Source organism: Papio anubis, chromosome 7 (assembly GCF_008728515.1).
Source record: "Papio anubis isolate 15944 chromosome 7, Panubis1.0, whole genome shotgun sequence".
NCBI classification, from domain to species: domain Eukaryota; kingdom Metazoa; phylum Chordata; class Mammalia; order Primates; family Cercopithecidae; genus Papio; species Papio anubis.
In genome coordinates this window covers 117,186,275-117,198,869 of record NC_044982.1, presented here as the reverse complement: position 1 = coordinate 117,198,869, position 12,595 = coordinate 117,186,275, and the positions used below count along the sequence as shown (strand labels likewise).

The 12,595-nt window shown below is 36.3% G+C and overlaps 1 protein-coding gene across 12 annotated transcripts in view; it reads right to left on the bottom strand.

Moving 5' to 3' along the window:
* Positions 1-12,595, bottom strand: part of MYO9A (myosin IXA) — a 301,131-nt gene that overhangs the window by 92,778 nt on the left and 195,758 nt on the right. For all 12 annotated transcript variants that reach the window (XM_031669215.1, XM_021941798.1, XM_031669218.1 and 9 more), the window contains 2 exons: positions 10,975-11,097; positions 82-162 (listed from right to left, as the gene is read on the bottom strand). In XM_031669215.1, the coding sequence (XP_031525075.1) occupies positions 82-162; positions 10,975-11,097 (204 nt within the window). The remainder of the gene's footprint in view (positions 1-81; positions 163-10,974; positions 11,098-12,595) is intronic.

Sequence of the window (12,595 nt, the reverse complement as noted above, 5' to 3'; positions counted from 1 at the left end):
CCACTTATTCTGCTTAAAAGTATTTAAAGCTCAGTCTGAAGTAAGCCGAGATATGTGCTCTCATTTATAGGACATTTTTACCTTTTCAGCATTAGAGCGGATACATTTTACAAAATATGGTTCTGCTTGACCAAGTGTTTCCATTAGCTTGCTTAATGATGTCTGCAACAGAAAGCAATATAATTATCATACTCTCCCATTCCAAACTACTAACAAGTAACATATAAATGTAATCAATATGCTGGCAAAACATTCAAAAAGTAGAGGCACACATAGCAAGAGGTTTGTTTTTGAAAAGCACATTGTGTATATTCTTATACTGGTTAAATTATGGATAACTAAGGATAAGGATGGTAGTTTAGTATTAAAGCAGACAGCCTGGAAATAGTAAATATCGCTGATGTATTTCAGAATAATCAAATGTAGAACCTTTTTTCACTTTTCTTCACATTTCATGAAACAATTTTATTCAAACTCATGTATCCTACAACTTTTAAAATGATTCAGGAGGGTATCCACTAAGGTAGTACTCCCTTGCTTTACTTTAAATGTCTACAGAGTATGTAATGATATCCCTTTTTAAATTCCTGATAATGGTAATTTGTACGTTCTCTCTTTCTTCCTGATTAGTGGCTAGAAGTTTATCAACTTTTTGATTTGCTCAGCCCAGGCTTGGTGGCTCACGCCTATAATCCCAGCACTTTGGAAGGCCGAGGCGGGCGGACCACCTGAGGTCAGGAGTTTGAGACCAGCCTGGCCAACATGGTGAAACCCCGTCTCTACTAAAAAAAATATAAAAATTAGCCAGGCATGGTGGTGCCTGGCTGAGGCACGAGAATTACTTAAACCTGGGAGGTGTGGGTAAGTAAGGGCAGTAAGCCGAGATGGTGCCACTGCACTCCAGCCTGGGCAACAAAGTAAGACTCTCTCAAAAAAAAAAAAATTTTTTTTTGATCTGCTTAAAGAACCAGCTTTTGGTGTCAGTGTTTTTTGTTTTTGTTTTTTGTTTTTTTGTCTATTTTTCTGTTTTTCATTTCATTGAATTCTGCTGTTATCTTTATTATTTACTTCTCTCTGCTTGCACTGGGTTTCATATATTCTTTTTATAGTCTATAAGGTAGAAATTTAGATTATTGAATTGAGACACTTCTCCTTTTTCAATAAAAGTATTTAGTGCTATAAATTAACCTTGGAGCACTGCTTTAGCTGCACTGCACAAATTTTGATATTTCATTTTATTTAAAATATTTAAAAATTTTCCTTCTTCTAAAAAATGTATTATTTAGAAGTCTGTTTTATATATTCTAAATATTTGGGGATTGATATTTTTCTTTGCTTTCTGGTTTAATTCTATTACAAATACAACATTTTGTATGATTTTAACTCAAATTTATTAAGGTTTTATGGCCTAGTTTATGATCTACCTTGGCAAGTATTTCATGGGCACTTAAAATGAATGTATATTCTGCAATTCTTGGCTAGGCTGTTCTATAAATTTCAGTTAGGTCAAGTAGGTTAATCATTCTATTCAAGTCTTCCATGTCCTTCCTAATTGTCTACTTACCCTATCAATTACCAAGAGGTATGCTGAAGTTTTCAAGCATAATTGCAGATCTGTCCATTTTTCTTTTAATTCTATCAGTTTTTGGTTCAGATATTTGGGAGCTCCGTTATTAGATGAATACACATGTAAGACTTTGTAAATTGCACCTTTTATCATTATGAAATTATCTCCCTTTATCCTTGGTAGTTTTCTCTGTTCTGAAGTCTACTTTGTCTGACTCTACTATAGTCACTATAGCTTTCTTTTGGTTTTTGTTTGCATGGTTTATTTTTTTCATTTTTTAACCCTTTAGTATCATTGTATTTAAACAGGTTTCTTGTAGATAACATACAGTCATACAGTTAGGTCTTATTTTATCCAATCAGATAATATCCATTTCTTAATTGGACTGTTTAGAGCATTTACATTGTTAATAATTAGTATGGTTGGATTTAGGGCTACCAGTTTTATTACTGGCCTTCTTGTTTGTCCTCTCTCATTTGTTCCTCCCTTCCTCCTCTTACTCCCTGCCTGTTTAAAATAAGACTTTTGGAGCAGTTTTAGGTTCACAGCAAAAATAAGCAGAACATACAGAGAATTCCCACATGCCCCTTTACCCTCACATGCACAATTTCCCCTATAATTAACATCTTGCATTACTGTGTTATATGTGATGAACCAATACTGACACATGATTATTAACTATAGTCCATAATATGCATTAGGGTTCACTCTTTATGTTGGACATTCTATGGGTTTAAACAAATATATAGACATTTATTCACCATTGCATTATCATATAGATTAATCTGACTAAAGTCCTCTATGCTCTGCCTACTCATCCTCCCCCAACTAGATCCTGGCAACTACTGATCTTTTTTACTATCTCCATAGTTTTGCTTTTTCCAGAATGTCATATATTTGGAATCTTATGGTATGTAACCTTTCCATATTGGCTTCCTTCACTCAGTAATATGTATTTAAGGTTCCTCTAAGCCTTTTCATGGCTTGAAAGCTCATTTCTTTTTAGTGTTGAATAATACTCCATTGTCTGAATGTACCATAGTTTGTTAATCCATTCACCTACTGAAGGACGTCTTGACTGTTTCCAAGTTTTACCAATTATGAATAAGGCTGCTATGAATATCCATGTACAGGTTATTGTGTGGACATAAGTTTTCAGTCCATTTAGGTAAATACCAAGAAGTTGTTACTGCTGGATCATATGGTAAAAATACAGTTTTATAAGAAACTGTCAAACTGTTTTCCAAAGTGGCTGCACCATTTGGCATTCCCACAAGCAATGAATGAGTGTTCCTGTTGCTCCACATTCTCACCAGCATTTGGTGTTCTCATTGCTTTGGACTTTTGCCATTCCAATAGCTGTGCTGTGGTATCTCATTTTTGTTTTAATTTGCAATTCCCTAGTAACATATAATGTGGAACATCTTTTCATATGCTTATTTGCCATCTGTGTACTTTCTTTGGTGAGGTGCCCCTCCCCTCTGTTCAATATACTTAATATTCCATATTAATTTATCTAATTTTCAGCTATCTTTGTACTGCATTTTAGTAGCTGCTCTAGGGATTACAATATACAAACCTAACTTGTCACAGTCTACTTAGGAGTCGACATTTCACAAGTTCAAGTAAAACAAAGAAGTCTTAGAACTATATATAGACCTCTGTTACTGTTGTGAAATTTATTACATCAGCATACAAATTTTTAAACTTTTCAGTGTTCATTATTCTTGCAAATGCTATTGTAGTATAATACACATAGGGCTTGGCACAGTGTCACATGCCTGTAGCCACAGCTACTTGTGAAGCTGAGGAGGGAGGATAGCTTAAGCCCAGAAGTCGGAGTACAGCCTGGGCAACATTTTATGAGACGCTGTCTCAAAATAATGACAATAATAATACACATAAAATATTAAAATCATAAGTGTAGATTATGACTTTTTACAAAAGATGTTCTTGTAACTAGAGCCCAAATTAAACATATGTGTGTGTGTGTGTGTGTATATATGTATAAAATCAGAATCTCAGAAGCCCTTTGTGCCTCATCCCATTTAATTTAGCAAGGTCACTGTACATAAACTATGTACTCATATTTCCACACCCCAACCAAGGGTAATTATTATTCTTACTTTTAAGATGATAAGTTAGTTTAACCTACTATTAAAGTTCATATGAATGGAAAAATAAACCATGTACTATTTTGTATTTGTTGCATACAATTATATTCTGTAAATTTTTTTTTTTTTTTTTTGAGACGGAGTCTCGCTCTGTCGCCCGGGCTGGAGTGCAGTGGCGCGCTCTCGGCTCACTGCAAGCTCCGCCTCCCGGGTTCACGCCATTCTCCTGCCTCAGCCTCCCGAGTAGCTGGGACCACAGGCGCCCGCCACCTCGCCCGGCTAGTGTTTTTTGTATTTTTTAGTAGAGACGGGGTTTCACCGTGTTCGCCAGGACGGTCTCGATCTCCTGACCTCGTGATCCGCCCGTCTCGGCCTCCGAAAGTGCTGGGATTACAGGCTTGAGCCACCGCGCCCGGCCTTCTGTAAATTTTCAGGGCTGTATATTAGTGATCCATTATTTGGCATTACTACCATTAAACTATCCATTAAGAGATGAGTATTTTGTTGTTTCCAGCTTATTATGAAAAATTTTGCTATGAACATACTTGTCTTTTAATTTTTTTTTTTTTTTTTTTTGATGGAGTCTCGCTCAGTCGCCCAGGCTGGAGTACAGGGGCACGATCTCGGCTCACTGCAAGCTCCGCCTCCCAGGTTCACGCCATTCTCCTGCCTCAGCCTCCTGAGTAGCTGGGACTACAGGCGCCTGCCGCCATGCCCGGCTAATTTTTTGCATTTTTAGTAGAGACGGGGTTTCACCGTGTAAGCCAGGATGGTCTCGATCTCCAGACCTCGTGATCCGCCCGCCTCGGCCTCCCAAAGTGCTGGGATTACAGGTGTGAGCCACCGCGCCTGGCCATTAACTGTTTTCCAATATGCTTGTATCAATCTACATTTCAACAGTACCATATAGGAGTTCTGAACGCTCCCCAATCTTGCCAACATGTTGTATAATCAGTTTATTTCAGCCATGTTGGCGAGTATGTAACAGCATTGCTTTGTGGTATTAATTGGCATTTCCCTCATGAATCATAATATTGAACAGGTTTTACATAGGTGTATTGGCCTTCTGGATATCATCTTTTATAAACTGCCTATTTGAGACTTTTGTCCATTTGTCTATTAGGTTTTCTTCCTTTTAATAGTTCTTCATATACTACATATATGAGTCCATTTTTAGTCTTGCTCTTTTTCTTCTTTTAATGGTGACTTTTTTGGTTTAAACAGTTTTATTGAAATAAAATCTACATACTATTAAAATATATACATTGTAGTTCACAAATCAATGAGTTTTAGTAAATTTACACAGTTATGCCACTATCACTACAGTCCAGTTTCAGAACTCCTCTATCACCCCCAAAAAGCTCCTTTCTGCCCATCTGCAGTCAATAACCACTTGAGTCACAGCCCCAGGGAACTACCAATCTGCTTCCTGCTGCTATAAACTATCTTTTAAAAAAATATAATCTTTTTTAGATGGCTTTTCCTCTTATTATAAAAGTAATATGTAGCTATTCTAGAAAACTTAAGGGCCGGGCGCGGTGGCTCAAGCCTGTAATCCCAGCACTTTGGGAGGCCGAGACGGGTGGATCACGAGGTCAGAAGATCGAGACCATCCTGGCAAACACGGTGAAACCCCGTCTCTACTAAAAAATACAAAAAACTAGCCGGGCGAGATGGCGGGCGCCTGTAGTCCCAGTTACTTGGGAGGCTGAGGCAGGAGAATGGCGTAAACCCGGGAGGCGGAGCTTGCAGTGAGCTGAGATCCGGCCACTGCACTCCAGCCCGGGCGACAGAGCGAGACTCCGTCTCAAAAAAAAAAAAAAAAAAAAAAGAAAAGAAAAAAAAAAAAAAGAAAACTTAATATACACATATATGTCCAGAGAATATCAGCTTGGGTTTAATTTGACTAATGACTAAATTCTTAGAGCTATAAATTAAAAGCTGGTTAATTTCTTCAAACCAATCAGCCTTTTCCAAGGGAATTCACACTTTTACAAAAAAACAAGCTTAATGTATTCTACATCTTCCTTATACCCACAGTTAGAAAGACTCCTAGGAAGAGAAAAATTTAGTTTCCCCTACTTGAAGCAAAGAGTATGTTGACTGTTGATACAATGGCAGATATATTTCCTAGCAACCTGTGGATCCCTAGGCAGCTGAGTATGGAGAGGAGCAGCAGCTTTATCAGTAAGTTTTAGTAGCTATAACAAGCAACAACGTGTATGACCGATTATATTAGGAGAAAGCCACACAACTTCTTTTAAAAAACTACTAAGTAGAGACATAGTGCTATGAAGTGACCAGACTTTGACATACAGGTCCATGTATAAACACTGCACAGTTCTTTGCTTTATGATCAAGTTATATCATCCCAGTCATAACTTAAGGCTTTACCTACTTTGAAAGTTTGGTGGTCAAAGGGACTGACCCATTAAAATCTAACATTAGCCTGCAGAAGACAAACTCTCAAGAGTGAATGTTTTAGAGTATAGTGAAGGTGGTAATTTACCAAAAGGCTGAAATAATACAGAAAATATACATTACAGTCTACCACATTGTTACCTATTTCTATTTATCAGTCTGAATTTTCTTTTTCCTTTTTTTATCGAGTATATTTTATGGTTCCATTTTAGTTCTGCTACCACCTTACTAACTGTTAACTCTTTTTAAAAGGATTATTCTAGGATTTGCACCTTGATCACAGTCTACCTTCAAATAACACTATACCATGTTCTGTATAGTGTAAAAGCTTAACAACAGTATATTTCCACTTAGTACCACTTTACGTGTTTTGGGATACTTTTATTATACATTTTATTTCTACCCCACAATATACTATTATTTTTGTTTTCTATAGCCAATTATTTTAAAAAGAGAAAAGGATTTTTTTTTTCTTTCTTTCTTTCTTGAGACAGAGTCTTGCTCTGTTGCCTAGACTGGAGTGCAGTGGTGCAATCTCAGCTCACTGCAACCTCCACCTCCCGAGTTCAAGAGATTTTCATGTCCCAGTCTCCTGAGTAGCTGGGCTTACAGGTACACACCACCAAGCCCAGCTAATTTTTGTATTTTTAGTACAGACGGGGTTTCACCATGTTGGCCAGGCTGGTCTTGAACTCCTGACCTTGGGTGATCCGCCCACCTCAGCCTCCCAAAGTGCTGGGATTACAGGTTTGAGCCACCACGTCTGTCCAAGAAAATGTGTTTTTAAAATATTAGCCTACATTTCTATCATTCTGGCACTATTCATGTTTTGTGTAAACTCAAATTTCCATGTGGTTTTCCCATCATTTTTCTTTCATATTTAACATTTCTGATATTATAGATCTGCTGGTAATAAATTATCTCAGCTTTTTTGGTCTGAAAATGTCTCTACTTAACCTTTCACCACGCATAGAATTCTAGGGTGACTTTTCTTCTCTTTTTGGTCTTTTAAAGATATCACTCTCTTGTCTCATGGCTTTGATAGTTTCTGATGATCTTCACTTTGTTACACAAAATGTCTCTTTTCTCCCTCTGGCTAAGTTTAAGATGCTCTCTTTTTAACTGGTTTTAGCAATTTGATATAATGTGCCTTGGTGTGTTTTTGTTTGCTCTGATTGTGGTTTACTGAGATTCTTTGATCTCTGCAGTTTTTTTTTTTTTCCCCATCAAATCAGAAAATATTTTGGTCATTATTTCTTCAAATATGTTTTTCTGTGTCCTTCTCCCTTTCCTCTCCTGAGATTCCAATTACACCTATGTTAGACTGCATCATATTGCTTCATAAGTTATTGCTATTTTCGTTTATTTATTTATTTATTTATTATTTTTTGAGACGGAGTCTCGCTGTGCTCCCAGGCTGGAGTGCAGTGGCGTGATCTCAGCTCACTGCAAGCTCCGCCTCCCGGGTTCATGCCATTCTCCCGCCTCAGCCTCCCAAGTACCTGAGACTACAGGCGCCCGCCACCACGCCCGGCTAGTTTTTTGTATTTTTAGTAGAGACGGGGTTTCACCATGTTAGCCAGGATAGTCTTGATCTCCTGACCTCGTGATCCACCCGCCTCGGCCTCCCAAAGTGCTGGGATTACAGGCTTGAGCCACCGCGCCCGGCCTATTTTCGTTTTTTTACATCTTTGTTGCTTTCTCTGGGCTTTAACAAACTATGACTTCAAATTTACTACTTCTGAACTAACAGATGTTAATCCAGTTTATTTTTTATTGTCAAATATTACATATTTAATCTCTAAAAGTTTCATTTTAGTCTTTTTCATATCTTCATTTTTTTCTTTTTCATAATACAAATGGCCCTTATTGGTTCCAACAGGCAGTGAAAGAAAGGAGAGGACAGAACAACTCTTATCTCCTGAGGAAGTATCCAGAGACTCTGTCATCATCTTCCAAAATAAAGAATCTATTTTGTTCTCATCATATTCATATTTTTTGTTATATCTTTGGGCATATTTAAAAGATACATTATAGCTAATTTGACATTCTTACCTACTATTTACATCGTCTTCATCATTTTAAAGTCTGTCTCTAAATACTGACTTTTTCCCCACCTTGTTATGGGTTATTTTTCTCCTGACTCTTTCTCTGCCTTGTAATTTCTCATTGGATGTTAGACAGTGTGTTTTACATTGTTGGATTTTGTTGTATTCCTTTAAAGAGTGACAAACATTCTTCTTAACATGTAGTTAAGTTACTTAGGATCAGTCTGATTCTTTCAAAACTTGATTTTTAGTTTTGTGAGAGCAGGGCCAGAGCAGTCTTTACATTAGGACTATGTTGGTCCCATTGCTAAAACAATGTCTTTCTGAGGATTCTACCTAATGCCTCATGTAATAAAAGGTCGTTTCACTCTGGCTGATGAGAACAAAACTACTCCTCTAATCCTGTATAAATACCAGAAATTGTTAGGTCTACAGGATTCAGGTGATTAGAATAATCATTCTTTCCCCAATCTCATGGAATTTTAACCCACATATGCAGAGATCAGTAGTCAGTCACAGAGACTCAAGGAGACCCCTCAGCAGTCTAGCTCTTTCCCTTCATACAATGTCCTTCTCCTCTTTACTCTGCCTCACAAATTCTAGTTGCCTCTACCTTTCTATCTCCATCTCTTCAGTTAGCAAGACCACTGGCATTTGTTTGGGTTTCTTCTTCCTGAGCTGTAGCAAATTATCTTTAGGTGTTAATCTGGGGCTTTCCTCATTTATTTCCCCTATTCTCACAGATTGGAACCCCGTAATGCTTACTGTCTAATATCTGAAAATATCTGACTCATAATATCTTTTGTCCAATTTCTGATTGTTTATAGCAGAAGGGCAATTTCTGTATCAGTTAATCCTTTGTGAGTTCTATGATATCATTTTCATGAAAATAAGCATTCAAGGAAGGGCACAGAGTCAAAGACGGCTGGGTGCCATCCATTTTGATCACCTGCAATTTCCTCATCTGCTACTTGGTTTCCTCACCTTTATAATAAATATAATAGTAATTATCCTAGAACAATTGGAAAAAAACTTAGACAACACCTATTAGAAAATGCATATGTGTAAATTTTTGGCAAAGGGCCTGGAAAACATACTATACATTGGTCATTATCTATGGATGGTAGATGACTTTCACTTGTTTTTGCTCATCTATATTTTCCAAATAATCAAAAATTAACTCATTACTTTTTAAATAACTTAATGGTCTATTAGAAATATTAAAGAGGACTTTTTCTAAAAATTAAATATAATTCATGAATATAAATTAAGAATATATAAATTTGGAAGGATTTTAAAAGACACAATAGGATTGTGATTATAACTAAGTTTTTATTGTACTAGCTATATGGTATTCTTCAAATTAAAGAATGATTTCGGTATACATGGCATCTGTAAAAGATCCAAGGTAACAAAACAAAGGACACTTAACAGCTTAATAATTCTACCTTTCATAATCGTGAGATTAATGTTCCCTTTTCAGACACTGAGCTCACCAAATTACCTTTTGATCAGAATTTGGCTTCCCATGTGGATTTGCTAATCAGGGAGAAATATGCTAATAAACTAACCATTGTATTAAGTCTGCTTATGACTCATATTTATGTTGTATATTAATAAACATATCACTCAACATGATTTTTTTTCTATAACCCATTAATCTTTGCATTTCTAATCTACAAAGTCTGGATTGTGAGGACAGCAGCAAGGTAAAGACAGACGTCCCTAAGCACTATCTTCTCATTCCTCCCGACCAAATGCCATTAACCCATATGATTATTAAGAAGGATTTTTAAAATTCATGGCAGTGATTTCATTATACTCAATTCCCTTTCCTTTAAGCTTATTTGCACATATGAGTTATACGGCTCCTTGATCTTGCTTTTTTTCTTTTTTTTTTTTTTTTAAAGAGAAAGCATGTGACCAAACAGCCTTCACAGATTCAAATTTTCCTTTAGGCCTATGGTGAGAATTACCTAAAATAAAATGACATTTCTAGCCCACAATTTGAAGAACTGTGCCTATAAATCACACAATGATACATTAGTAGATAATTTATGTTCAAACATCCTAGCTGTAAAAGAAGCATTTTAAAAAGTGTTAACATATACAGATACATCTATCACGAATAAGGAAATTTTTATTCAACAGTGAGCATTGTTCTGTGATATAAACATGAAATAGAGTAAAATTATGCAAAGCATTGTTATCTACCAGATATTTTGCTTATTTTCATAAATATCTACCAAATGAAAAGATCTTAGGAGATAGATGATTTGAGAAGAATGGAAGAGGCAATTTAAAAAGGAATCTGAAAACAATTATTCTGGAAGAAATTTGGTTAACTATTATCATATTTATTCCTAAAAGCCCTGCAAACAAGAACTGGATTTCTATGTAGACAAAAGTAAAATAAATACACAGAAAAAAGCCCTTCAGCCTCATTTAGCTAACTATCAATGGTAGCAGCATGAGGTTTAAGCAGGGAAAAAAAAACATACATCATTATGCTAACAGTGACATTATCTAAGCAGCAGGGTTTAAAGGCAGATTTGTTTATAACATCAATTTTCTGCTTTTTCCTCACACTGAAAATAACAAATATTCAGATAGCCATTATCCAGACATATGTGGATGAAAAACAAAGGCATCTGACTTTTTTTTTTTCATCTTTGGTTCTTCTTTCCCAAATGATCAGTAATATATGGCTTTTTAGTCACATAAATTAAAATCCTATTCGAGTACCCTGCAGATCACTTTAACCTTTCAACGACAATCTGAAAGATACAGATTCTTATTTGTTTTAAGCAAAACAGGAAATAACCTGAAACTGGGCACTGATGCTGGGAGGTTTTTTCTTCTTGTGTAAATGAAGAAGAGACTTGGTAATGCGATCTTGTAGTGTCAGTCTTGTCAGGTGCTTTAAAGAATTTACTTCTAGCAAGTGCTGAAAGAAGAGAAAAAATAAATTGCTCACATAAATTAATCTAACAATAAGCCAAAATTCTCAGCCAGTTTTCATCAGTTCCTATCTATATGATCATTTCCCATCTTAAATGACTGTGATGAATATGAAAGACTGATATCCAACATTCATTCTATTCTCTAAAAATAAAAGTACACTTCACAAACTCTCTTGCATCTAGAGTTCTGGATATCGTTTAAGTTTACCAGTAAAAGGCCCACATGTGAAACTGGGAAGGTGTAACTGAGGAAGAGGCTCTGGCTACTAGTTCTGCTTCTGCTAGCAAAAATGCACATACTTTATGTACCTTTTTTCTGTAGTTCCAGCCTCCAGACACTAGTTTTGTGAATGCTCAGAGGCAGAGTGCAGAACATTTGTGTTGTCATCACAACTATACTAAATGCAGCTTAGCTCTGGAGCAAATAGTTGTAGTAGTTTCTGCCAGATGGCTAAATTACACCACAGGCAGTATATACCTGCAAGTAGCAGCTGCACTGACAGCTTCCTGATTTCCTAGCTTTCTAATTACATCTAGCGACATTCCTGCAAATGTTATTTTAACCTGTGACTTCTAATGATTTTGTAAGTGCCTACTTAATTCCCTTTCTACTTAAAAATATCTACTGTAATTATTGTTATCTCAAACTGAATCCTGACTCACAGAGACAACAACTAAATACCAGGGCGACAGTCGGTGTGCCAGGGACATACACAAAAACAAAGCATAGGCTGGGCACGGTGTCTCATGCTTGCAAACCCAGCACTTTGGGAGACTGAGGTGGGCGGATCACGAGGTCAGGAGTTCGAGACCAGCCTAACATAGTGAAACCCCATCTCTACTAAAAATAGAAAAATTAGGCAGGCATGGTGGCGTGTGTCTGTAGTCCCAGTTACTCGGGAGGCTGAGGCAGGAGAACTGCTTGAACCCGGGAGGCAGAGGTGGCAGCGAACCAAGATCGCACTACTGCACACCAGCCAGAGCGACAATGAAAGACTCCGTCAAAAAAACAAAAAAACAAAACAAAACAAAAAAACAAAGCATAGTCCCTATTAAGCCTCATCATGATGTACTATACTATAAATTAGGAAAATAGGAGTTAGACATGAAGCAACTAAAGTATACAAAGATAGTTAAACCACACAATATTTATGGTAGTGAGTTTGTAAATGGAAAGAATGTATCTATACAGATGTAAACTATATGTCATTTAAAAAGTAGTATAAAGTCAATGTATGAGAAACACAAGATTGTGTTAAAAACATGACAAATTTTCAAGTCTAAAGGTATTTATTTTGACAATACAAACATTAAAAAAACAAAACCATGCAAATTGAAAGAAGTACAACACACATGTAAACAACCTGAATTAAGGAAATGTTATTTCCTACAAATGAAAAGGTTTATTATCTGTATGTAAAAAAAACTTGTAAAAATTCTTAAATAGATATCACAATAAAAAAAAGGGCAGATGATCTGATG